The sequence below is a fragment of the Oryzias latipes genome, chromosome 14 (assembly GCF_002234675.1).
Source record: "Oryzias latipes chromosome 14, ASM223467v1".
Classification (NCBI taxonomy): Eukaryota; Metazoa; Chordata; class Actinopteri; order Beloniformes; family Adrianichthyidae; genus Oryzias; species Oryzias latipes.
In genome coordinates this window covers 20,772,658-20,799,744 of record NC_019872.2, presented here as the reverse complement: position 1 = coordinate 20,799,744, position 27,087 = coordinate 20,772,658, and the positions used below count along the sequence as shown (strand labels likewise).

Sequence of the window (27,087 nt, the reverse complement as noted above, 5' to 3'; positions counted from 1 at the left end):
GCGGTCCTCCTTAGCTCAAAGGGCCGTCCATCTGTCTAAATGTGAGCCTACGCACAACCCTGGTGTGTACTGGTGTTGTCATGGAGCCAGTTTTTCCCTCCCACACAGGTACTGGTTGATGTACAAAAAAAAAAAAAAAAGAGAGGCTACACTTTCAAAGCAAATGAGAAAAGTTCACTTTCAAGTCCTAAATTGTAGATTTAGTTGCTTAAATTTACAATCTGACAAAAGCCCTGAGTAGAATAAAAGCTGTTTGACTTTCTATTACGCTGCAGTTAAAGAATGAAATAAAAAAAAATAAAAAAACATTTTTAAGTATTATTTCCTGGAAACCTTTAAACACCACTCCAATCATATTTGGTCTTTTATTTAAAATTAGGGTTTTTTCTAGAACGTAGTGTCTGCAGAGCAGCAATAGTTTATTAGAGAATTGCCTCTGAATTGGTGCGGCGCAACCCCAAACCCCTTCTCCTCCTTGTTGCTGAGAGCGCTCTGTTTACACCCTCTCCCACTATCTTACAGCACATTACACCCCCAACCTAACATTACCGGTCCAACAAAAATGCCTTTCACCTTTCGGCATATCCCTTCAGGGGTCACCACCGTCTCAGATGAGGAAAACAAAGGATGAAACAGCAACAACGGTGAACAATGAATCTAGTTGTCTATAAGTGGATGCAGGGGAATGGAGCAGTGCAGGAACCTTTTGATTGTTGTGGCCCGCCCAGACGTCATGTTTCATCTGCTCCTGATTTGCAGCAATGTGAATAAAGAAATACTTAGAAATGCCATTTTGAGCTTAGTTTTCCTAATACAAGTCCTCCATCATTAGAAAAACACCACAGGAATATGTTAGAAACAGCAAAAGCACTCTTTTTATCAGTGGGTCTTTAAAAGAGCCCGATCCACGGCCTTAGAACAGACCACCCTGCTGTGTCATGCCTGCCCTACCCACCCCTTACTGTTGTCATTAGATGTTGATTTGACTTAACTCACCTGTTGCAAATAATCAAGTGGCCTTCCTGATCTAAAAAAGATTTTAAAAAGTACCATCATATTTTCTATGCATTTATCAGGGTGTAGCATTGGCTAACACTGGCTTAAACTACTCACTGGCGATTCAAGATGTATTGATGCTGAGATTTTTTTCTGTGTGGCTACTTCCGACTTTAACTCTAAATCTTCATTACCTCTGTCTGGCCTGCATTGACGAGACAAGGTCATGTGAGTAATAGAGTTAAGCCAGCAGATAAAAAGTTTTTGTTTTTTTTTGGTCGATCTCCCTCTCTTTCCTTCTTGCATCATGCCCGCCTATACAGATCTCCAGTGGCCATCCAATGAGTCAAGACTGATGAGGCTTGCTCAAAGGTCTGTGCCATTGAACACAGCATTAATGCACCCGGCAGCAAATTTTTTGCCATCGACCCCAGTTCTCTGCAATAAGGACAGAGCCATCAATCAGCCTGAGATAGCCGACACCAGACACAGGTTGATGAAGTGAGGGACTTTGGAGCTAATGACAAATGTATCTCTCAGATATGGTCACAGTATGCCATGACAATCTGCTAAGAACATTTGACCTTTACTAAAATCCTCAGCAACTTTTCTGCCTGCACAGCAGAGGGAATGAAAATGGGGTATATGTACTGTAGGAGGTTATGAAAGAGCAGAATATTTCCTTAGTTCAGCTGAGAGCCTCAGCACCGTCAGAGCTACCACTGTCTGGCCCGGCCTCCCCTTTTCGTACACCAAAGCTCTGAGAGTGACCTTCAGCAGGCTTGCCAGTCTTGCTAATTGGGGTCTCTTCAGAGCAAAGCAATCTACCCCCTCACACTGCCCTATGGGGCAGAAGGAGTGAGAGATAACAGGGTACTGGGTTATCTGCTCAGAGGAAAACAAGCACAAAATGAAAAGGAAACACATAGCACTTAAAATGAAACAGCAATGCCACACAGAGCCAAGTAACATTGAATAAATGCAACAAACAAGTAACATAAACATGACTAAAGGGAGTTCCAACTAAATCCTACTAAGGCTTGAGCGGAGTTTTGAACTGCACAATTAATTTCCAACACTGTTGGAAAACTTCGCCTTCCTGTTTTAGGCAGGTTTGAAGACAAAAGTAGCTGGGGCCAGGTGACTTCACCAGGTAAGCTGGCTTGTTAGACAGCAAAATCAACCCTCAATCTCTTTAGTGTTAAAGGCCCAACTTTACAACAGAAATAAATATTCAGGATGGTTCAAACGGTTTCAGTTTCATATTAAAGAACCATAATATGTAATATATATTTAGGATTAAACCAAAAATCCTTTCAAGTACTTTATAGGTCACTTATTTAGGCCAGTATTTTAAAATTAAGACAATCTGACCTCACTGGAATGATCTGGACCTATTAAAGCATAGATTTGGATGTTTTTGTGCAATGCTAGTAGTAAATTTCTCCCTATGAGATAAAGTTCAATTCAATGCTTTGAGACAACCCCCTAAATTATTAAACTACTGCTTTAATCATAAACTGAATTGAATTCAATCCAACACAGAAGAGACCATCAAAAGTTCAGCTCTTTAACTGTATTTCTGGGCGTGTCCACAAACCGTCAGGCTTGGTTCAGTCCCCTTCATTGCTCGATTGAGTGACGACCACAGAGCAGAAAAACTGGCTTCAGAAAACATTCCTAATATTCCAGTCTTGACAAACAATATGTTACTGTTTTAATTACAGGAGACTTTGTTTGCTTTAAATTTAAAACTTTATCGGTAGAAGAAATAGTCACAGAAGTTTGAGGACACTATCAGCTATTCTAACTGGCAAAAACTTTGATGTTTGTAGAATAAAGGTTTGATACAAATGATACTTGAAAAAGAACTTTATATGTCAATATTTGTGGCAACAGGCTGTATGCTTTGCTCCAGGAATGTGAACAGGGATAGTCATTTAGTTCAGGCTCCAGTTGGCTAAAGCTTTTCACTTTGCCAGTGCCAACAGAGAGCCACGTCCTAAAATGTGATCAGCTTTCAGCTAAAAAAAAAAAAAAGGACCAAAAATGAGCGAGGAGTCATCCTGTAAAAAATAAAATAGAGTTTGTGTCTGTGGGGAGTTGTTTAATTTCCTTTAAAGCGTTTTTCAAGGATTTAAAGGGAATATAGTGAACCTGGAAACCTTTAGGGAAGAGCGAGTGCGATAGATCCAGTGAAAGACACTATTAGCAAGAAAAGCCACAAATAGAAAGGTGTACATTTAATTTGCCTAAATCATCATTCTTATTGTGTTGTGTAACAAAGGGAAGGGGGACTGGTTCATTCAGAGGCAATGGAGCATGCTGAGGGGGTCTGTGTGGCTCTCTGTTAGGTGTGTAGTGCTGGTGCGGGGTTCAGCAATTTTGTTTCATTTATTACTCAGCTGATTCGTGGTTGGTTGTACGGGTTCCAGTTGACTGTTTCTACAAATAATACATGTTCTTGTATGGAAGACGCATAAAAAGAAAATTAAGCTAAAAATTGCATTTCTGAGTATTTGTTTATTCAAACTGTTGTGAATCAGAAGCAGACTAAAAAAATGCTGTTTTGAAAAATAGCTTATTTGTGACATTGAAATGACACAGAGTGGGCCACAAGCAGCTCCGCTCCATTCTGATGCATCCACTCGTAGTCGACTAGATCCATGTAGGTTTTTGTTTTCTTCATCTGAGCTGGCATCTGACTCAGGACTGTACGGCTGGATAGCTCTGATATTGTCCATTTTAGCTGTTTGATGTGTGAGGGGCTTTGAGCAGGAGAACGTGTAAGCAAATAGTTCAGTTATGGGTGATGGGAAGGGGGGTGGGGTGTCTCCACGCCAACAGTCCAGCCCACAAATCAGAGCGAAATTTCGAATGAACTACTGCCTCTCTAAAGAAACTCTGCCGTAAAAAAAACTACAGGCTTTTTTATTTGGGCTACAAACGGCATAATCATAACTAAAAGACCACTGGGAACACTTTTACAATAGATGAAAAGATGAGCAGAGTGGGACTTTGTCTGATTTTCTCTTATTCTCAGCAGATGACTATAATGTCAGGAAAAAAATTGTTTTGTACAAGCCAACTTTATTATTTGTTTTTATTAAAGCCATCCTTGACAATAAAAAAATGGAAAGTTTGGTTTTTAGGGTAGGTCTGTGTTTTCCCGTTTTTGGTTGTTTAAGTGAAGTGTTTCTTCATTCTGTCTCAGCAAAGCGTTGGTGCATGTTGAAAACCAGCTTTGAGAGTTGGTGCCAAAGAACCAGCATTTAGTCAGACTCCAAATCCGAACCAACAGTGGAACCAAACTCTCTCGTTTTCCAACCAATGTGTCTCCGGTGGCCCAAAAAGCCCAGCTAGCATTTGGGACTAATCCCTTCTAGTCCAAAGAATTATTCAACTGTGTTTGACTGATTAACCCAAAACCCCTTGACTCCACTTACAGTCTATTTGTTCCATCAGGTCCCCTGCACTCATCACGCTACAGCATGTGGGTGGAGATGAGACAAAAAGACCGAAAAACGTGGAGCAAAATGACTGCAGAGGGAAACTACTCATTTGTCATCAGAACACAAAAATCGAAAGGACAGTGTTTGCTTGTTGACGTTGAAAGCGTGGTTTCTGAAAGAAGCTGTTGCTAACATGCAAAGGTTAAAGAACTCCTACATGCAGAGAATACAAGAAACAAGCCTGCATCAGTGATTTAGCATACATCACTGCCATTCTGGTTTTTACTGGGGTCATGGGAAAAGGAAATTTAAAAGCACTGTCCCCTGTGCAGAAAGGAGGTTGCAATGAAGATTAACCCAGCTTCCTTTTATAGCCTCTGACAAGAGGTTAAATCACACATTACGCTGCCTGAAATGTCTCCTAGTAATTAGATCAAGAATATTACTCTCTGTGCTTTCCCCTGCAGACTGCATCTGATCAAAGCCTAATGATGGTGTCACTGCCATTGGCGGTGCTGGCTGGGTAAATCTCCCCATCAGGGTGGCAATCTGTCAAGGCAGCGAGCCCTGCTAAACAGCACACAACGCGAATTCTATAATGGTGCTTGACGCAAAGTGGACTAAATGAACCACATCCTTCACCAACAAGCAATCCATCAGCTGAGCATCATTAAAATTCATTTCTTTGTTTTGGGTCTCTGATGGTGTGTTTACATGTATACAGACTGCAAGGCTGCACGCAGTAAGAGGCACACCGACGACATATGTGAGCTCATCCCGACAACGGTGGAACTACAGTGCGAGCTGTAAATCTGCTACGTTTTAGTGCCAGTCGATCTAAGCAGCACCTGGTCTCCTGATGAGTGAGGGGGCTGCTGGTTATTAATTACAGGAAGCCGACATGCAGTACAGGCAAACCCTCGCAATGAGACCCTGAGACGTCAGATGCACAGCAAGACGGATGTTCCCCCCCATCACACATCAACACGACCTGCCTTGGAACTGTTTACACACAAGTACTTTCAATTATATCTTTGATACTATGACCCACCCTTCCTACTTTACTTCTCCCCTTCACCTTAGTGACAGAATAAAACTTGACATTTTCCTTTTATAATCCAATGCTTCTTTTATAAACAACCTCGCCTTTTTTATGTGGACATGAACGCAGGCAGCAAATGTGCCACATATAATGGTCACCTGGCTGCAAACGGAACGAAAGAATGGCATGCCCGTCCTTTAACGTAACACCATAAAAAGACAGCTTTTTTTTCTTCAGTCACTCCACCGCATAAAAAGCCCCGAGAAAAAAGGTGTTGGACTTTTGAAAGAGATGTGACCCTAAGATTAGGTGGTAAAGCTCTGACAGGAGATAAGTTGACAAAGAAAGCAGTTTTTAGGCCTGCTTCAAGAGAATAGGCATCCTAATGATGCCTGTTCATTTGGTCAAGTCGGTTTTTTTTTTACCAAAATCATCAATCATCTGCATAAAAAAAAGCTGGAGAGCTATGTCAATTTTTTCAACTTTCTTTTGCCCTTTTATAAAGGCTTATGTTGTTTAAAAACTAAAAATAGAAACACCAAAATGTAGAGGAGTTGAGAATCATAACATAGATAAAGAACAAAGATTTTCTAACATTTTTACCTATGTTTTTATTTATCCTGATCAGATGCACATTTGCATCAGCCTTAGATCTGTTGTTTGAATCAGCTTTTGTAAATTGAGCATTTTTTTCGTTACCTTCCCTTTAACGTGAGAAATATAGATCATACCCCATCTGCGCTGGATCTAGCTCTCTTCTGATTGGCTCTACAGCCATACCTAAACATCTTACTTTACGTACTGAATTTTTTTAACACACATTTTTTCCTTCAACGTGAAATCTTTTTGTGTTCACGTCCAAGAAAAAAAAAACTGCGGCCTGGTATGAGTAAGCTTTCAGGATAAGAAACACTTCCACACAGCTCTATAAAAGACCCAGTCTGATCATTTTTTGAGCCATTTTAAAATCGATGCCAATGGTCTTTTAATTATGAATGTGCCATTTTTATCAACAACAAAAAACTTTTTCTAGGACAGTTTCCGCAGAGCAGTAGAAGTTCTTTAGAAATTCACTTCTGCTGCACGGGACTGTTGGTCCACTTCCTGTCCCCCATAACTGAGAGCTCTCCGTTTACACACTCTCTCTAGCTTACAGCCCCTCACACCCCCAATCCAACCACAGGTGAAACAAAAATGGTGAGCAATATCAGAGCTATCCAGCCGTACAGTTTAGGTCCAGATTCCAGCTCAAACGAGGAAAACAAAGACGTGCATGGATCTATTTGTCTGAAAGTGGATGCATCAGCATTAAATGACATAGGAAGCTATGTCATAAATACAATCATTTTTAAATGGCATTTCTTCATCTACTCTTGATTTACAATAATTTGAATAAAAATTTTTTCAAAAAAGGTAATTTTAAGCTTAACTTTCTTAATATATGTCATCCATCATCAGAAAAAGGCTACAAGAAGACTCATACATCTCTTTAATTAGGAGAAACTCAACAATTGTAGTTAAAAGAAAACTGAATGTACTGTGCTATGAAGCTTTAAACTTGGTGGAATTAGTGTGAAAATGGGAAAGGAATTAAATCTTAACAAGAAAATCTTAATGAACGTTTCAGGAGAATATAGCACGACAGTGTGATTCTAGCTTAGTTTACGCAGATGACACCGCTGTAGTATGTACTGTGATTATAGACAACAACCCCCTGCAGGGCGACAACTGCATCTCTGCAAATTCCAGGAACACAGCAGGCTGGAGACAGCAAGTACAGCAGAGAGGAGACGACATAAACAATGCTGAATGATTTGAAAGCTGCTGCCATGTTTACTGTATCAGTGAGAGCGTTTCATCCCCTACAGCTTTTACAGCAACTCTGGCATTTCAGCATGCAGTACAGAAGGGCTCCTGATGCCAACGGTTTGGACGTTGTAGGTGCCTGACACACTGCCTGTCTGGAATAATGATTTAGTTCACAGTCTTTATTCTTGAATAAGTCCAATAAAACTCCAACAAGTTTTTTTGGGGGGAGTAACTTCTGAAGAATTCCTACCGTGATTGAAACTGCATGTTGCCATCTATGAGTGAGGTGTGCATTTGCTTCAGACAGCCAATAAATGACGTGCCAAAGATTAGCCTCAGAAGGTCACAGGCTTCGCCTATCCTTTCAGCCTATTTTCACAACAGAACCTGGGACCCTTTTGAACAACAGGAAGAATGTCATCTGGTTACTTTTCAAGGCACGGAGATACCATTCACAGCGGCCAACAATGGCCGCAAACACGACCAGCGGGTTAGAAAGGTTATAAAGGACCCCATTCTGAGCTCTGCTCTCCACTACACTGCTCACACACAGAAAAAGACACCCACCCATTGAGGCCTGGAGAAGTGGTGTAATCCATGATAAAATGAGGAGGGTCATGGCAAAGTGCCTTGCACTGACCGCTCTCCAACAACAGCCCTCTCTCAGCTCAGCCCTCATCCCTCCCCAACACAGATCCTGACATCCCAGCCAACCCTACAACCTCAGATCAACATCCTCTTCAAGTTACTGGGCCCTGCAAAACACGGCCCAGGTTTTTCAATAACAAAGTAATGGGGGTGTAACGATTAATTGATTAAATCGATTTATGTTCGTGTGATCTAACCAGATCGATTTCTCTGAGGCTGGTTGTTAATCAGATAGATCTATAGCATTATAAAACGTGAACGAATTTGCCATTAATTCTTGTTTACTTGCTTGTTTGTACACAAACCAATATTGACTATGAATCACCACAAATAAGTATATGAATCGAATTGTTAAAATAAATCGTTACATCCCTACAAAATAATGTTGTTATAGCAACTATTAAAGAAAACAATCACTCAGAGTACCCCACATAAGCACTCACCATACAGAGTGTTAACCCCCTACTAAGTTAGGTTTTAACAATTCTTCTGAAATATTCAAAATAAAGTCCAATTATCTGACCAAATGTACCATCCCCTCCTCTAATCCTCTTGCAGGCCAGCCTTATCTCATGGCCGCACCATCTATGACACTTAAAGCTCACTCTCGCCCTGTCCCCCCCCTCCACTTGATATCCTCCACAGCTTTACTGGAACGTTGCTGTGGTGTCCTCATGACCCTAAAGACAGAATCAGACTCTGAGCCTCTCAGTCGATGGCTAATGAGGTCCTGATATGTGTGCAACTGGCATGGACTTTGGAAAACTGCAGGAGTCATCATGCACATGCAGATGCTTTCTCTTAGGATTACTTAAGAGCGCCGTTGGGCTTATTTAGCAATCACTTTTGACAGAACATTTGGTGCAGCGGGTGGATACCGCCGGTGGAGGGTCAGTGATCCGAATGAGACGACCTTATCATATGCTATAAACAGATAACAGTATCTGCCCTGTTCTTCTGCTGTTCCTGTGAGATGGAGGCGGATAAACAAGCCTGTCATCTGCAGTGTCTCTGATAAGCCTGATCACCCGGACCAGGTCTTGTTCATGCACTAACGGCTGCAAATGTCACCAGGAGGCTTAGATTCTACCGTGATTAGCCTCAAGCTAAAGACATAACAAGTTCAGAAATCCCTTTGGTTCTAATGTTTGTAACATCACTCCCTGGGACCTAATTTGCCCTTCCAGCTACCACGCAAATCTGAGCACAAAAATATGACTAACAAAGGCACAAAGTGCATCTTGACATCAGGCCAATCGCCTGCAAGCAAGTGTAGCCAAAATAAAACAAACCTCAAGAAGCAAAGTAAATACCAGCTCAGCCTCAGCTCTGCAGGTCAGCTTTTTTCTTTTCTGGAACCCTGAAGACCATCATGCCTTCATGTGGCTGCTGTTGATTTTGCTCCCTCACACAAACACACAACCAAACATCTACTGTGAGTCTGAAACTGCACTCAGAGAACACACCCGGTGTCCTCACAGAGACTTTTTTCCAACTTGTGGGTGGCTGAGTGGGTGAGTGTTGGCTTACAGCTGCAACGGTGACTGCAGAACTGAAAAGTGGAAGTAGCTGGCAGCCTCATTTAGCAAATGGAAAACATTCAACGAATGCGGCACGTCTGAAATGACTAGGTGAAAAAGAAATCTGCAAACCTGCTATGCACGGGGAACACAGCGACAACACATGGGAGACATTTAGCATGCGCTGGCTCCTGCTAAAATATGAAAGAAGCAAATTTATGGCACGAGGGAGAGCAAGCGGTTGCACATTTCCAATTCAAGCACATCACTAAATACGCTACATCAAATCAGCAGCTTTGAATAACCCAAAATGAGCATCAGCCAAGTGGCTCATTCCAGCACAGAAAATTATCCAAAAGAAATACACCCGTTAGCCAAGTGATTTCACAGTCAACAATCAAGAGAATCAGGATTGTTACTAATCAATACATTTTAATTAGCTGCCTGTGAATCCCAAAAACTGATGAAACATAAAAGCTCCCTCTTTGTACCTTGTAATTTGTTATTCAGAGTCCTGCTCTGTAGCCTAGAAGAAGTAAAGCTGCGCGTTGATGTTATCGTCTTATCACTGCTCGTCTGAAACAAGCCTAATGTGATTCATATCGTTTGGCTGTCACATGAAAAATGTGGTGCAACATTTAAAATACACAAAATGATTGGGTCTGCTTTGAGAAGCCAGCTGTCTCAGCAGAGAGGTGAAATTCCTGCAAAATGCTAACCGCATCTAAAAGCAGCTGTAAGAAAGCAGGAGTCCTCCTAAGAAAAATGATAAATCTCCATCCACGTGCAGATCAATGTGCTCAAGTGTGTTTGTCAATGGCGTGCAGGAGAGGAAAAAAAACAAACAAAAGCAAGCTTGTTTTTTTTGTCAGTTTGCTCTCAGGAAAAGGCTGTGGATTTGCAATGACAGGTCAAAGAGTCAGCACATGACATATGGGTAGGGGAGGAGAGAGGCTGGCTGAAAAGCCACCCAGATATCTAATTAACACATGCATTCAAGTGGTAGTTCAATTTGCTGGAACGCAGCAATTTTCTGCATTGCTGACCAGCGTGACATAAGCAAATGAACCAGGTGCTCCTGGCACTCCAACTGACTGCCTCGCCTTCATGAGTGCGCACAAACACAAACGTCATGTTCCGACATAAATAGAAACCGAAGCATGTGTTCGAGAACACACGCAAAGTCACAAGTTTGGCACCAAAAGCAAACATCTAAATCAATGCGTGAGAGAGTGCTAAATGAATGTGTGCATTATAAGAGATTGATAACCTCTGTTCCGCAAAGAATGTGAGGTATTTTACACCGATTCCTCTCCGTGTTTGTCAGACTGCTGTCATTATGGCTGAGCTGCATTTTGCGGGAAGGAAGAGGCCTCACAGTAATTTGCTGTTAAGACCTAATTAATCTTCATTGTGCTGGGAAACATAGCACCCAAATGCAAAGTAGGTTCCTACTGCAGGATAATTTCAGAGTCTTGAGCCTTTAGTTTTTCCAACAACAAGGTCTGAGATTTAATTATCTGCTCTTTGGAAAATGTAGAGCACTGCAAAACTGCACTTTGGGCTAAGTAATATCAGGCTCTTGTTTGAGTTAGCACAGGATATCACTGAGCACATCCTCCCTACTGCCATAAATCTAACAGTTTCACCTTTGTTATAAAGAAGGGAATAATAAAAGCTTTCTTTAATGCAAAGCGCAGCTAGTCTTACAATAAAACAGGGGTATAAATGTAAACACAACAGCTCGTTTTTCCACTAATAATGCATCTGTTCCATGTTACCACGTGCACAGCCTCCATAGCAGAGTCAGTCTCACTGCAGTGTTGCTTTTTTAATCAAATCCGTCAAGCTCCATGACATTACAGTGCGATTACATCAATAGAAGCCAGACTGGAAGCAGGCTAAAGACAACACACCGACACGCTGTGGCAACATTAACATTCCACCTCGTAAAGATCAGCTTCAGACGGGGCGACACGTCGATCAATCCCATCAGTTAAGTGCGCCCTTAGGACACCAGAGATCTGGTTAGAGCTTCTCCTTCCAGACACGCTGGAAGAAATGACAAAAAAAGATGCTCTCCTCCTCCTCCTCCTCCTCCTCCTCCCGAAAGTGCTCCCTCTGCTCCCCTCTTGGTGGTCGAGGTTGTGCGGCAGGATCAGGATGAGCCCGGTGACGTCAACCTTTTGTTATCACCTTTAACACTTTTGCTCCTGCAGGTGCAAGTTCCGTCCTCCGCCGCTGAAAGCAGAGCCGACTCGGTGGGGGGGGGGTAAACTAGCAGCGGGTCACCAAATCAGGCAAACTACTTGCGGTTGAAAAATAACCGACTTCACTTTAGCTAGCACTTAAAACCAACACTTTTTTTTCCACCAAACTGCCCGTAACATTGACTGTAATTTGGCAGGTAAACCGGTCTCTTGTACTTCTTGTTTTGCCACACTAAACTAGCTTTAAAAAGCTCTAAACACACAGAGCTAGTTCTGTCAAAATGAAAGCATAATTAAATGCTAAAAATAAAACTGTTACCGTATTTAAAGGGGTTAAAACAGATGAACAAAGCTTTAAACCTGCAGGTTGCCAGTCAGTGCCAGCTGACTGCCTGGTTAGCTTTGCTAGCCCAGTCCCAGACACAGTCTCAAACATACAGTCCCATTGTTGCCTCCACAGCCTCCTGCCTAAATCTACGCGACTCCGGCTCAACCAGATGCCGAAAGCTTCCGAACTGCGAGTGGCCCACGAAGCGGGAACTACTTACTCTTCGTGGAAGTCGGCGAAAGGCATCGTTCAGAAGAACGTAGCCATGGTTTAGAGCGGACAGATTTTCTCCCGTTACCCTGCGCTGCCCGAATCACTGCTGCTGTCTGCGGCAGCAACTTCCGGCGCATGCGCCCTGGCTGCGGCTGTTCCAGACTGCGCAGGACGCACGAATCTTTTAAAGGTACAGTCCACGCAGATCACGACCCACGGCCACAGTGATCCCTCACCCAAATCACCGAATAATTTAAGAAAATTAGGGTAAAACAAAAACACGTTGACATTTACAAATTGTCTTCTATAAATATGTAACTGTAAATAAAGAAAGTAATATCAACAATGGTGTGTATATATATATATATATATATATATATATATATATATATATATATATATATATATATATATATATATATATATATATATATATATATATATATATATATATATATATATATATTTTTTTTTTTTTTTTTTAATTTATTTATTTTTTTTTTTTTTTCAGCCAAGGGAGTCCTGATGCTAAATGTATTGTTGGACACCCTTGATTTTTAACATGGTGTTCGTTATGGACAAATTATGAGGAGCACAAAAGTCAAACAACAAAACACCGCTCGAGTTAAGACCAGGGAGGCTATTCCTACCCATCCTACCGGATGCCGCTGTTGTTGCCCACATGGGCATTCAATTCCCCCATGAAGACAATGGATTCTCTCTTTGGGGCATTTTCCAGTACTCATTCGAGAGACACCATGAAAGCAGGGTACTACAGTTAGAGACCTGTCACCCACCTGCAGGCGAAGGGACATGACCCTCTCATCAACTAGGGTGAACGCCAACACCTGGCAGCTGAGATGGGGGCTCATTAGTAAGCCCACACCAGCCCGCCGCCTCTCACCATGAGCAACTCCAGAATGGTAGAGAGTCAAACCTCTATTGAAGGACTGAGTTTCAGAGCCCAGGCTGTGCATGGAGGTGAGCCCAACTTTATCTAGCCGGTATCTCTCAACCTCTTGCACAAACTCATACCCCTTCCCTCCTAGAGATGTGACGTTCCTGGTCCCAAAAGCCAAGTTCAGTGACTGGAGTTTGTGCCGCCAAGGCACTTGCCTTCAGCTGCTACCCAAAACCACATTGCAACGGCCTCTTCTGAGCTCTCCTGCATGTGGTGGACCCACTGGAGAGTGATCCCACCTCGTTCTTTGGGGCTGAAATTGTTACACCCCCCAATATAGATAGTTTTAGTTTTTCATTAATTTTAACATTTCTTAGGTAAATTTTAAATGCTTCTACATAAACGATTCTTTTCAGATTTGTGAGTGTGTTTATTAGGGATGCAATTATTTACTTTCTCGAGGATTTGATTCAAGCCTTGATTTTTGGGTCACAGTTTTGTTTCATTTTGTTATATTATTAGTGTATTGTAAACAAGTGTAGTGTAAACAAAACTAAACTAAAAATTCAGAAAAATATATTTTTTTGATTGGCCAATGAAGAAAAACCTTTCGGTTGGCTTATACTTTCAATATAAACATTTGCAAATGAATGCAGTAGGGATGCAACAATTCACTTTCCCTACGATTCGATTCAACGGTGTAACATACGGTTCCGTTTTAATTGTGGCATCCCCAGTGTTTATGGTGTTTTTTTTCATCTCATTGGTGGATATGGCTCTCTTCAGACGAATGTTGCATGACTCCCCTGGATTAATGACATAAAGTTTTCTGAATGGAAATCCATTTTTCACTGAATTGTTTTCTTTACGTTACAGATTCAAGATTCAAGATTCAAAGGGTTTATTATCATATGCACAGTAAAGAAACGGGTTTCCCTGCACAATGAAATTCTTTCTTTGCTGTCTGCTCCAAATGCCAAACGTATAGAGGAAACAAAACAATTCACTCACATCATACACACAAAAACACAAGATGTCGAGTGGCAGTACAGTGCGGATTCCTGACGTCTACTGTCAAGATTTGTCCTGATCTCTGTAACCTTGGCAGTTTGCATGATCGTGGCTGAGCATTGCCTTATGAATCTTGCTGTGAAAAATAAATGCCAGTGAAGGGACCGGTGGTCAATAGGGTCTCATGCTTTGTGGTTTGATGAAACGTTCCATTTGTGCAGCCTGCTGTGTGCGGCTCCCTAATCAAAGACTTATTTTTCTGTGACAACTAAAATAAATTACTCCATTACATTCGCCCACCTGCCCTCTCTGCAGTATTGATACAATTTTATTACCAGAAAAAGACAGATGGACATCACTGTAAATTGGTTTGAGCTATGCTTGAAAATGGGCGCTCGTGGCTGTGTATTGTCATGTCATGTTAGAACATCGTCAAATAAGATGCCCTGGGAGAAAATGGCACACCTTCACCTCGACGATAATCTCTGCTGTGGCACATCATGAGCTGTTCTCGGCCTCCAGAACAATCCAGGCTCACGACAATACTTTAACTAACTCTGGCCCGCAAGCTTCAGCTCCCTCATCAGCAAGTGAAAAGGGGGAAGCATTTGGTCTGAAAGCCCAATCATACACAGCCTCTGAGTTCAGCAGGTGGGGAAGTAGCAGCGGCGGGCTCCATCAGGCAAAAATACAAAGTTAATGATGCAGAATGGTGTCTTTCTCCCTACCAAAGAAGACGTCAATTCAGGATGTTTAAGAACGCCGTTCCTAATTACGCTTTTTAAATGCACCACAGACGTGATTGATGATTTCAAAGGGAGGCATTATTGATCCACTTCACAGACAAGTCCCATCGATTGCAAGTCTAGAATGAATAAAAGTTTTTTCCCCCTCTTATCTCCCCCACTGAGGCAGAGATTGTACAATCAGTGTGACCTATATGGGTAGTTTTGGAGCCAAATCACCTATTTTAAATGGAGGCCCTGGCAAAGAGTTGTGAAGCCGTGATTGCTGAATTGAGGGACCTTCGGGGTGTCACATAAAATGTAAAGTAAAATGCTGCTGCTCTCTCATTCTTCACTAATGCCTCCATACATTCATTAATCAGTGAGGTTCTGGACAAACAGCCTTCCTTTGTTGGAGTTATCAACATGACAAAGTTCAGGAGTGGCCGCTTTATGGAAAGCCAGCCGGCTGTGCAGCATCCCGCCTCTCACTGCAATCAACGGCGACGGAGTGATGGATGTTCTGACGCACCAGCAGACTGTTGCTTCGCACCTCTACGCCCTAATGACGTTCCCCGTGGTTTGTGTTTATACGGTGATATTCGTCGTGACTGTAAAGTTCTTTAAAGTGATGCAGGAATGGACAGTTGTTGCACATCTAATTGATGAAGTGGCTGCAATACTCTGTGTAGAGGTGAGTTTAAATTCAATGCTACTGATTCACCTGAAAAAAACATTAAAGTTCCACTCCAATCATCTTATGATCTATTGTAAAAGTTTTCCCAGGGGTTTTTTTTTTTTAATTATATTTATGGTGTTTTTAGCCCAAATCAAAAAAAATTTCTACAGGTAATATTTGCTTATGAGTTGTGGGCAACTGCCTTCGTTCATCTGCTCCTGCTTCACAATGATTTGATTAAAGTAATACTCAGAAATGCAATTTTAAATGTAATTTATTATTACAACTCCTCCATCATGAGAAAAATGGCACAGGAACATGTTAAAAACACATTTTTCTTTGGAGTGGGTCTTTAAAAAGACCAGACTTTTTAATGAATTAGCAACCAGCATGTTGAATTTTGGCCAAGTTTCCATCAGAATATGCTGGCAACTCCACATCAAATAGAAAAGTGGATGACAACTCATTATCAGCTGTAGTTTGGCGAAGCCTTTTGGCCCCTTTTCTGTCTTTCTTCTTTTTTTTATGTTCTCCTTTTGAAGACTGAAGTTAATGCAGTTAAAGCGGCAGCTCCAAAGCCCTTCCATGTTAAGTGGTCATATGAATCAAGCCCAGAGGGGATTGAGGCCTTGAATGAATTTAGCAGAGAGCTGGGCTGATGTGGAGAAACTTCAAACATTTCTAATCCTCAAATATCCTTTTGGTTTCTGGTTCAATTGGAATTTGGCAGTAAGTGTCTGCTAAAAGCTCCATTTTTGTTACCCCTCTATTGCCTCTGAGCTTTTAGAGTTAGATGATGACAGATTGCAAGCTACCTGATATCCTTCATCGTTCTCCCCAGTGGAGATGTTTGCTCCAACCCCAGCGAGTCCGCAAGGACTAACAAACAGCCGCTGTGTTTGATGGACCATGGGGAGACATCTGATCTGCCAGCTCTTGGTATACAGCATGAGAACAACATGTTACGGTAATCAATCAACATACAAAACAAGTCCTTTCAGACTGGTGATTAATCTTGCAGACCTCATGCTTATTAAGTCCTCATATCAACTTGTCATTGTGCATTGGTTCTGGAAAGAGAGAGAGCACGACAGCATGTCAGTGTGTTCCTTAGATCGGCATATTGCTTTAAGCACAGATGCTCAATATATCCTACACGACGCTTTGCTTCAAGCACCCTTGGGGAAAAGCTCTGCTCTGTGTACTCAAAAGGAAAAATCTGCTCCATGCAGTCTGATATGTGCTTAGAGGAGCAGCATCCCTCACAAAGTAATCTAGAGAATATCGTCCTCACTAAAAAAATTCTGTGAGTGCCGCATCCCATTTTAAACTGCAGGTTGCTCGTGTCAGCAGATGTGTTTCAGCAGTGTGATGAAGCGCTTTTGGAATTTCAGATGGCTGATTTCAGCCCCACAATGTCCCACCTGCTGCTGACAAAGGGTTACTATTTGGGCTCAAGGGATGCTGTTGGACACAAAAGTTTTCCTGCTGAAATTGTCCACAAATTATTATTTATATTATTACAAAAACAGTATCACATGATTGTCATCTCTGAAGAACTAAATAAGTTTATAGGTCTTGTCTGGTACCCTTTTTTTTGTTTGTTTTTTTACTTTACGTTTAAGGTAATTTAAGCTCTGAGTTTAAGAAGGAAAGTCTAGTGGGAGAAACATTCTTAAATGGTTTTAGAAATAAGTTTTATAAAACAAATACATATATCATGTCAAGAAATTTATGATTTAGACAGGTTGAGGTTTCATGATTGAATAGGTGTTTGAATATAACAGCTCTCAGGATCAGCAGGTGGCTTAAGTTATTGAATCAGGAGTAGATCTACCCCTGGAGGCAGTATACATCACTCCAGAAGTTATTTCAGATGTATTTATTCAAATGTATTTAAAAAACTTAGTTTGGGAAATGTAATAACTATGATTAATCTTTAGATTTTAAAAATTATTTAACATTTCTAGATTTTCTAGAAATATAAACTATAATGCATTATATACTGTATATGTTTGCTTTAATGATAGTTATTTTTTTAAGTTGTTGTTTTTTTTTGTATATCTTAACACTTTGATATGTGCTTTCTTTATCATATATTAAAAAATGCCACCAAAAAAGTTATTTTTTTATATAATTAATGATGCTGGGTCTTTTTTTTTAAATCATTGATTTTTTTATTTTAAAAAAATGTATTTGTTTACACACACACACACACACACACCCACACGTAAAAAAGATGTGTCATTTTTAAGTTAACGATGTGGTCACTAGGGGGCAGTGTGGTTTTCACACAAACTGACTTAAAAGCGGAAGCGGTTCGTCGTTGGTTGTAGCAACATGGCGTCACCATGTAGCGCATGTGAACGTAAACAAGTGGCTTTATAAATCAGACATACTTCTAGATTATTTAGAGCCCATCCTGTTTCAGAGGTGCGATGGCCCTCGGGACGTGCGGTCGGTTCTTCCGGAGCTGCTCTGTTCTCTCCGCGCGGGCCCTCGTCTGTGCTCGGCAGGAAAGTGCGTCATGTTTGCTGACAGCGGGTCAGTCAACCATATAACATTAACAAAAAATCAGTTTAAAGTAATTTTGTTGTGGTTTCGGGGGTTTAATAAAGTCTGCTGCTATTTAAAGTCGTTTTATGTACAGATTTAGTCATGCGTTAGTTTTAATCGATTGAGGGTCACGGAAGCCCTCCCCGGCGTGAATGTACCTGTTCGGGTCACTGGGTCACCCTAAGGGTGGACCAGACCCCCCCCCCCCCCCCCCCCCCCCCTTCAGTTTAATTGAAACCATTCAATAAGGGAAAAAAACTGATTCATAAAGAGTTTTGTATTTTATGTGTTTGCATGTTTGTCATGTAGATTAAGGTCATTTAAGGTAACCAAGGTAATTTGGGTTTGTTTGATCAATAGTTTTTTTCTTAATGTCTCAAATGAAACTGTTAAACTAACACGAAAATAATTCAAAAACAGTGTGAAGGGACAGCATTTAAAGGAAGTGCATTCTAAACCTGCACCGCAAAGAACGTTTTCAATAAGTGGCAATAAATTTTATTCACGCTGTGGAGGATTTCATCGCCTCCTTTTTTATTTTTTTCAGGATTATTGTAATTTAGCTAAATTAAAGTGCTTTCAGTCATCAAAAGCGTGTGAAAGTCATGCAACAGCATCAAAACCGGACTTGTTTTCTGGACAAAACCTTTCCCAAAAGTTTACCTTTCGTCTCCTCAATCCACAGAGCATTTTCCCCAATTTATGGGGGATCATCAGCGCGTTTTGTGGCAAAACAAACGTTAATCTGTTTAATTTGCTCAGGTGTGGTTGTCCTGTCTTTTTGTCTTTTTCCTTTGGCAGAGCCGTTGCAGATTGTGGTCTTTCCTCCAAGAGTTGTTTTTGTTCATGAGTTCTGTCTGTTCATGGATAACGACTCACTGTGGTTCTCTGGAATCACAAATCTTCAGAAATGACTTGATACCTCTTCCAGAACAATAGAGATCGTTACTTTTTCTTGTTTTTCTTTTTTTTCACCCCTTAGTTACACTGTAAGAGACACGCATACAGTTTTATTTAACTGAAGTTTAGTTTCTTGGTGGGGTGTTGTGTACAAGCAGACAATAAATTGAGTTGTGAACATGATAATCTTTTTTATCTGTGATTTTGAAAACAGAGAAGTTATGAAATAATTGTGGTGTATTTTTCACTGTTAGATTTTGTTTAAAATCCAATTTTGATCATATTATGATCTATTGTAAAACAGTTCCCAGTGGTCTTTTAAACATGATTTATGCTATTTTGAGGCAAAAAAAACCCTGTTGTTTTCTAGGACATAGTTTCTGCAGATTGACAGGAGTTGATCAGAAATTCAGGTTGAGTTGAGTTGAATCTGACCTGCTGCCCAGAGTTCTTTCTACACGACAACTACAATCCTTTTCCAAATGAATTTTTGCTCATCTGCTGCGGATTCACAACCATTTGAATAAAGAAATACTCAGAAATGCAATTTTAAGCTTAATGTTCTTTATATATGCGGTATATCATTAGAAAAATGCTACAAGAACATATTAAAAACGCCAATAACAATTCTTTCACTGGAGTGGGTCTTTAATTACAGTTTGGATGTATTACAGAAATGTTGGAAGATAAAGTTTTACAAAAAATACTGATGTTGCTTTAAAATTTTCTAGAAACTGATGAAATATTGAAGCTAAACTTTCTTTCTTTTTTAGCAGATATTACTGTGATGGTTCTACTTTCTTTTCTGATGAATTCAAGGCTGGTTTTTTGTCTCCTGTAGCTTCTGAATTGCATTGTTGTTCTGTGTTTTATTGCAGAACTAAAACCGTTTTCCGTCTTCACAGGAAATGGTGGCTGCAGCCAAAGAGGGAGAGTTGGATGCATCTTCACTCCTGCCTGTTTGATCACATCCGAGGCCTTCGTCAGCAGGCTGAGGAGAGGTAAGGCGGCAGACGGCAGCGTTTACCGTCTTCCTGCCTCGGTTCCAGCAGACAGAGGTGAGCGACCCGAAGGGTTTGCGTTTGTCTGAGCTAAAAGTTATGCCGGTGGTTTCACAAACTCTTTTGTGCCGTTTTAGGGGAGCAGTTATCTTTGTTGATGAGACACCCCGATCAGCCTCATGACCCAAAGGTTTTAAAGGTGGCTGTGATCGGAGCTCCGAATGCTGGCAAGTCCACGCTGTCCAACCAGCTCCTTGGCAGAAAGGTCTTTGTTTTTCTCCTAAAGCTTCCTGCTGTAACTCAGCAAGAAAAATGCTGACAAACCAACGGTGCTATCGTCTGTTAAAGGTGTTTGCTGTGTCCAAGAAGGTGCACACCACACGGGCGCGAGCCCTGGGCGTCCTGACGGAGGACGACACGCAGATTGTAAGAGCGTTTTCACTCCCTGCTGGCCTAAAATGATGACGTGAGGTCACTGTTGTTAATCCTCCGCTGGCATATTTTAGATTCTGCTGGACACTCCTGGTCTCACCACTCCATCAAAGGCCAAAAGGTGCCTTTTCTGTTTGCTTTTCTTCAATTCGTATGTTCAGCGTGAGATCTCTGAATGGATGCTCTGTCTGCACAGACACCAGCTGGAGAAGACTTTGCTCGTGGATCCGTGGGACACCGTCAAGGAAGCTGACCTGAGTGCGGCGTGTTTTCTGTCAGACATCGTCTCTGCTTTGACTTCCTTTGACTCAATTCAAATCTGGTGTCTGTTCCAGTGGTCGTCATGGTGGATGCGGGAGACAGATGGATGTGCAGCAGGCTGGACTTGGAGGTGCTGAAATGCTTGGCCCAGCACCCACAAATCCCAGCAATCCTCGTCCTGAACAAGGTATTTTGTTTTTTGTTTTTGGTTTTTACGGTTTTTACACTCGAACAGCCGGCTTCGCTGGCTCAGCACCACCTCCACCATCCTGAGATGGATATCATCTTTTCCTGTGAGCAGCAGATTTGTTTTTGCTGCCTTTAAAAAAAAAAGTGTTTGATGCATCATTGGATTCTGTCTGCTCAAAAAAACTGACCTGCAACACACCAGCTGCTACATTCACTCAGGAAGAGGGTTTTGAATGACTAGACTAGAGGAAAAGCAGAAAATAGATGACAGCAGATCAGCAACTAATGTAGTTTGACACTTGAAGTGACTAAAAGTGGCAAACAATGATCTAAATTTGGTTTTCATGACTCAGTCCTAGATAACTGCATTTCTTTGACACCCAACTAAAAAGTTATTTAGCTGTAAAGTTGACTTATTTCTGATATTTACCAATATTATAATTAAACCCCTGTAGTCTAACACAGAACAGCAATTTCCTGCTCATAGAAATGTGCTCAGTTTGATTTTATCTTAGAGTCAGGACTTGTTCCTGCTCTATTAGGAAATAATCTAACCTTGCAGGTTTTAACTCTGATTATTAGTGAGTTTAAAGAAAACCCGACAGCTTGCCCTCTTACAGGATCAAAAGCATATTCATTATTACCAGATACCCGGTAAATCCTAGGAACGCTGTCTCCACCTGCTGATGTTAGGATGTGTGTCAGGCATGTCACCATGGTAACCTGGTTCACACTTTCATCTGCTGAAACATCTCTTTTGGCAAAATGTCTTTTATGACGATTTATTTGTATAATCCAAGTGCACTGACTTTTTATCTCTGGAGTTTCTTACACTTTTTTAAAGCATCATAATAATTAACATTGCACATTGCATGGAAGTATTAACAGATTAATATAAACACAAAACATTCATTTTATTAAGGGTTGTATAAAGAAAAAAAAAGGTTTGTTTGGTTTGGTCTTAAAGGGCCTGCCCTATATAATGCTATTCTTAAGCCTTTCAGAGTAAACTGTATCCATATGTATGATAATATATTACCATTGGCACACTAAAGAACATCTTTTTAATGAAATATTAGTTATTCTAGCAGCAAACCATCTTAAAAACGACTCGATCTCTGAGGCCCCGTCTTTCATGATGTCAACCTATAGTCGTCTCTGCAGCGTTTCTCCGCCGAAAACCAACAACATCCAAACTTTTACAAAGACGATTGTGCATACTGTGCATAAAAGGAAAGTGTTTAGCTGATCACCACTATCACCAATGAGAAAGTGGGAGTGTGTGTTGGCTTGGGGGCAGGGCTGGCAGTGCAGGCCCTTCCTGATAGGGGCTGTTCCCCACTTTGTGACGTCACAATCTACTCGGCTTTGTGGATTGGGAGGGGCTGATGCTATGAGAGTAGGTTTTTAGAGGAACACGCACAGATGTACCGCTTTTGGGTTATTTTTGGTGAGGAATGAACAAATTCAGTCCAAAGCAATCTTTGATTTAATGTCTAATTATCATAAGTTTGATATGTCTTTGTATGAATGATGATTGTATTGTTTTGTGCATTATTCTTGCTTTGATTGCTTGAAATCAACCATTTCAAATCAAATCAAAAGGCTATTTAATGTGAACCTTTAAAGGTTTTTTGTGTTGTGCTCCCATTGACTGTATATTAGAGCTGGACTGAGTGAGTGTGACATCCCCCATAGAAAAGGACTCACTACCTCCTTCATATACAGTCCATTGGTGCTTCTTACTGATGCTCTTTTTAATGTCTGACACGCTGTATGTCATGTGTTGACAGACAGCTCAGACTAAACGTTTTTACATTTGATCTAAGCTGGTTTTACAAAAAAAAGTCATGTTTTTATGAGTGTCCCGAGTTTAACAAGTAAATGTTGAACAACCAACTTTACGATTAAATTAGTATGTCTACTTTTAGAATTTCAAACATTGTCACCTCTGTGGTTGAAGCTAATCTGCCTGTCTAATGATCTGGGATGAATCTTTATGTATCGTTTATATCGTTCTGTAATAAAACTACTTTTCTTAATAACTGCCTCTCAAACAGACAGAAATAACATTTTTATTGAGATGGCGACAAAAACACACAAACAACAAACAGCTGAATGAAGTTTATGCTCCCAGCGTCACTCATTCCTGACGCAGACGTTTTTCACCTTTGCTTGCCTCTAAGGTGGACCTGGTGAAAGCCAAGGACAGACTGTTGGATATCACGGCCCATCTGACCTGCGGGGTGGTCAACGGACGCAGACTGCGCATCAGGCCGGTGATCAAACCTCCGTGGGCAGAAAAAAAGCCGGAGAGAGATTTGGAGTCTAGTCCTGAAGACAACGAAGAGCAGAGTTCATCTCTGAGCAAAGAGAAGCTGAAGGAGCTGAGGACCCAGCAGGGCTGGCCCCGCTTCAAGGACGTGTTCATGCTGTCGTCGGTGGACGGAGAGGACGTGGAGACGCTGAAGGTCAGCACACCCTAATGGAGATTTAAAACAAAGTCTATCACAGAAAGATGTTAAACCTGTTACAAAAAGACTCCCATGAAAATGGATCCTCAAGGACAATAAATGAATTTGCTTGGTATTTTGTCATCAAACCTGCTCTGCTATCTGGGGGCTAAAACCTAAAGAAATGTGTGCCCCATAAACCGGTCTAAAACCTAATGCTGTTATAGGGAACTGAGCATGCTCAAAACTCTGGAGTTGAGCAGCTTCACTAATCTTTAAGCTAAATTTTAAAAAGGCAATGAATTGCTGGACTGCAGGGAACCCCAACATCATTTATGATCTGTATCCCACCTGTAGAAGTACTTCATGGCTGCAGCCAAGCCTGGAGCGTGGCAGTACCACAGCGAGGTTCTGACCGACCAGAGTCCAGAGGAAGTCTGTACCAACCTCATCAGAGAAAAGCTGCTGGAGTATCTGCCACAGGAAGTGCCCTACTCACTCACACAGGTGATTATTATCTACACACACACACCTGTGTGCTGGACGCATGTTCTCCCTTCAGGAAGATGGAGACCAATGAGAGACCAGCGACACAGAGACCAGCACAGAGACCGGCGACACAGAGACAGACAGAGAGACCAGCACACAGAGACCGGCGCACACAGCCTTTTGTGTTCTTTGAGTTTCGCTCAGACAGAAACTAAAGTGTTTCCTCTGGTTCACTACATTCCAACTCGAGTTGTCTCTCCAAACCTTTTGCTCATGTCTCAGACTTTTTATACATTACACACATAGACACACATTTTTATAAGTTTGTTGACTTTTTTTCAGACGATTGAACTCTGGCAAGAAGGGACGGACGGGGAGGTGGATATTTCTGTGAAACTTTACACAAAGAAAGAGACTCACATGGTTGGTGCTCTAACATTTTTTATTACTTTCTTTCAACAAACAAAAGAAACCAGTAAAAATATAAATTTTTTTGGTTTAAAAACACTTGTTTAGAAATAGATTCTGATAACTGGTCAGATGTTTTAAATGTTACCACAGGAAAACAGGTGTTTGGGGGTCACTTTTGAACCTTTGATCTGTTCTTTATTAAAGACCCACTTGTTTATCTTGGGTTGTGAGGAGCTGTAAGGCAACTGGAGAGGGTGTAAACAGGTGATGGGAAGTGGGGGTGGGGTTTCTCCGCGCCAGGTGAATTTCTAATGAACTCCTGCCGCTCTGTCCTAGAAAACGACACAGGTTTTTACATTTTGGCTAAATACAGCATCAGCATGATTGAAAGACCACTGGGAACGCTTTGAAAACAGATGAAAAGAGGATGGGAGTGGGTCTATAGGGTGGAGGTGTGCGCCTCTTCTCATTCTGAGCTCTAAGACGTCTCTGCTGTGTGGAGTTTTTCCTCCTCAACGTTTCTGTTGATCTGGAACTGTCGTGTTTATTGTACATCGTTTTAACCAAAAACTGTAAGGTCATTGCAAATAGATTTGCAGCTAAATGTGAGATCACTCTTCAAATTTGGCTTGAATATTGTTACAGGTATGACCATTTCAAAGCCCTTTGGAGTCGTCCTCTCCCCCTCCCCTCCTCCACGTTCTGTTATCTCCACAACAGGACGATCTGTTTTCTGTTGCGTTTTGTTTCCTCCTCAATGATTCAGGAAGCAGAGGAGATGCAGGAGCTGCTCTCTTCAGCAGCTGCAGCCTCCACCGCTGTTTAGTTTCTTATTCCTGCCTTTCCCTCTAAACTCCTGCCATTTTCCTTTTAACTGGTAAATATTTGAGCAGCCTTTCAGAGCTCTGCATATTTGATGATGGAGACTGAAACTGCGGCCGGGAAGTTGCAAAGTTGTGGGGGTTTTTTTGGCGGGATCAGTGGCACTTCCTGGTAGAAATCATATCTTCTGCAGTTCAGACGTCTCAGTGGAGATTAGTTTGATGTCTAAAGATGTTTTATCAAATATTCAGGTGGAACTGGGTGTATTTTGAACCCGCTTTTTCTTTTTTTGTTGGCGTTTTATCGTGTCCACAGAAGATGGTGATCGGAGCTGCAGGACAGATGGTGGCACAGATTGCCCGGGAGGCCGGCGAGGACTTGAGCCGCGTCTTCCTGAGGGAGGTGCGGTTAAAGCTCACCGCCAAGCTGAGAAAGTGACAGAGATGGAGGACTTTTACAGGAAGAAACCAACACAATAAAGGCTTCGTCTTCAAGCAGAGACTCTCTGGGCATGAAGGAGTCTTCTCTTTGTCCGTCAAAGCTTCCATCACGTTGAAGGTGCTGCAGATGAGCCCAAGTCAGATCTGCACAGTCATGCCGATGGAAACCTCCCTCCCATATAACCTCGGCCTTTAAACACAAGGCCATCCACCCCTGCAAATAGCCATTTTTTTGTCCTGTGTTGCTTCTCTTCCCTCCTCTACAGGGAATCTGCCCCCGCGGCTGAACCTCGTCTCTAAGCTGATGTTCTATCCAGAAATGTCCTGTACTGAAGTGAAGTGGGAGGGGAGTCCTCTGAAAAAGCGGCCTCAGCGCCTAACGGCTGCTCCCCTCTGATTAGACGAGCAGAGGCGCCCGCTCAAGACCCTATTTTAAATAATGCGGCACACACGTGAGAGTCCAGAAACTTTATTTAAAAACACAAAAACACACATTTTAGTGACTTCTTCCTGCTGGTTCCGATGCCTTTGAGCAAAGGCCGTGGAACCCTTACCATTACTAAACTCAGTAATGGTAACGGTTTGACGGCCCCGCTCTGTGTTGGTCCAGCGGAGGCGGTTTGACTCAGCAGAGGTGGAATGAAACCCTGGATAGTACATCATCTATACTGTAGTGTCTCTTTATTAAACTTACAGTATAAGATGATATCCTGTCCAGGGCTCAAGATGGAGCCGTGAGGCGGCACCCGAAACGCCTTCAGCTGGTCGGTGTCGTCGAAGGGGGGGGTCTCGCTGGACCTGTGGCTCCCCTCTGCACGCTCCAGCTCGCGCTCCTCGAAGGCGTCTGCTCCAGGTCTCCTATCTGCCACACTTTAAAGCCCCCCTTGGGTTCATTTGCATACGTGATGACATCTGTGCCGGAGCAGACAGGACTTCTTATCTGCTCGCACCCAGATTGCTTCAGTCCAGAGTTGGCCTACGCCCTTTGCTACACCCAGAGGTGGCAGTAACCTCGCTGCCACCTCCTTCTGACTAAAATGTCCGTCCTGTTTTCCGTTTATGTTGGTCTGTGTCTCTCACGTCTTCATGTTTTGTGTAAGTCAAATTAAAGCCTTTCAATAACTCACTGGACACAATGGTAGTTTGTGATTTTTACATTTTATTCCAACATATTAATAATACATTTTCAATTTATTAGCAAATTCAAACCTACAAAACCTTGATTAAAATTTTGACTTGAATAACTAAGCTATATAATTATCATGGTTTATAAAATCAAACTTTATTTGTTGAGCCTTTTTTCTACTGGTGTGGGTCAAAGTGTTTACATAAAAACATTTTGAATTTTAAAAAAAAGCAAGACAAAAACCTTTACACGCAAAAAAAATCAGAAGTATTTCTTGTCGTTAAACAAAATTTTATTGTCTAAATTTATTGGCAATTTAATTTTAACAGATCATTTTGTAAGATATTTTCTGTCTAATTTCTATAGTTGCATAAAAAACAAAAATAAAACAGACTACATATAAAATTAATTGCTTTAAATGTATTGAATTTTTAATTTGGTAAATCAATAATGGGAAAAATTTATTTTTAGGC

The 27,087-nt window shown here is 41.5% G+C and overlaps 2 protein-coding genes and 1 non-coding gene across 4 annotated transcripts in view; 1 reads left to right on the top strand and 2 right to left on the bottom strand.

Moving 5' to 3' along the window:
* The window catches only part of fam222b (family with sequence similarity 222 member B), a 30,401-nt gene extending 18,039 nt beyond the window's left edge, over nucleotides 1-12,362 (bottom strand). Inside the window, exon 1 of the mRNA XM_023962284.1 lies at nucleotides 12,226-12,362. The gene's annotated coding sequence lies outside the window, so the exon portion shown is untranslated. The remainder of the gene's footprint in view (nucleotides 1-12,225) is intronic.
* A 5,472-nt stretch (nucleotides 12,363-17,834) lies between these two features.
* eral1 (Era like 12S mitochondrial rRNA chaperone 1) lies at nucleotides 17,835-26,619 on the top strand. 2 transcript variants are annotated; one of them, XM_011483739.2, is made up of 11 exons: nucleotides 17,835-18,078; nucleotides 19,896-20,048; nucleotides 20,129-20,256; nucleotides 20,340-20,417; nucleotides 20,498-20,544; nucleotides 20,620-20,681; nucleotides 20,759-20,871; nucleotides 23,060-23,344; nucleotides 23,684-23,833; nucleotides 24,158-24,238; nucleotides 25,364-26,619. In XM_011483739.2, exons 1-11 carry the CDS (start codon nucleotides 17,973-17,975, stop codon nucleotides 25,484-25,486), a joined length of 1,326 nt encoding a protein of 441 aa, XP_011482041.1. In that variant the 5' UTR covers nucleotides 17,835-17,972; the 3' UTR covers nucleotides 25,487-26,619. The 2 variants fall into 2 exon arrangements, with proteins under 2 accessions (XP_011482041.1, XP_004076656.1); XM_004076608.4 differs by having other exon boundaries at nucleotides 17,851-18,054.
* On the bottom strand, nucleotides 26,118-26,225 carry mir144 (microRNA 144). Its single transcript, NR_107165.1, has one exon. It is a non-coding gene; the product is annotated as a microRNA 144 (primary transcript).
* Nucleotides 26,620-27,087: the final 468 nt, after the last annotated feature.

What these genes read in the sequence shown, in the direction of transcription:
- eral1 (XM_011483739.2), top strand. Translation starts at nt 17,973, where the DNA reads ATGGCCCTCGGGACGTGCGGTCGGTTCTTCCGGAGCTGCTCTGTTCTC. An exon ending in ACCAGCTCCTTGGCAGAAAG is followed by an intron (nt 20,257 to 20,339) that starts GTCTTTGTTTTT and finishes CGTCTGTTAAAG; the next exon opens with GTGTTTGCTGTGTCCAAGAA. An exon ending in CAAAGAAAGAGACTCACATG is followed by an intron (nt 24,239 to 25,363) that starts GTTGGTGCTCTA and finishes TCGTGTCCACAG; the next exon opens with AAGATGGTGATCGGAGCTGC.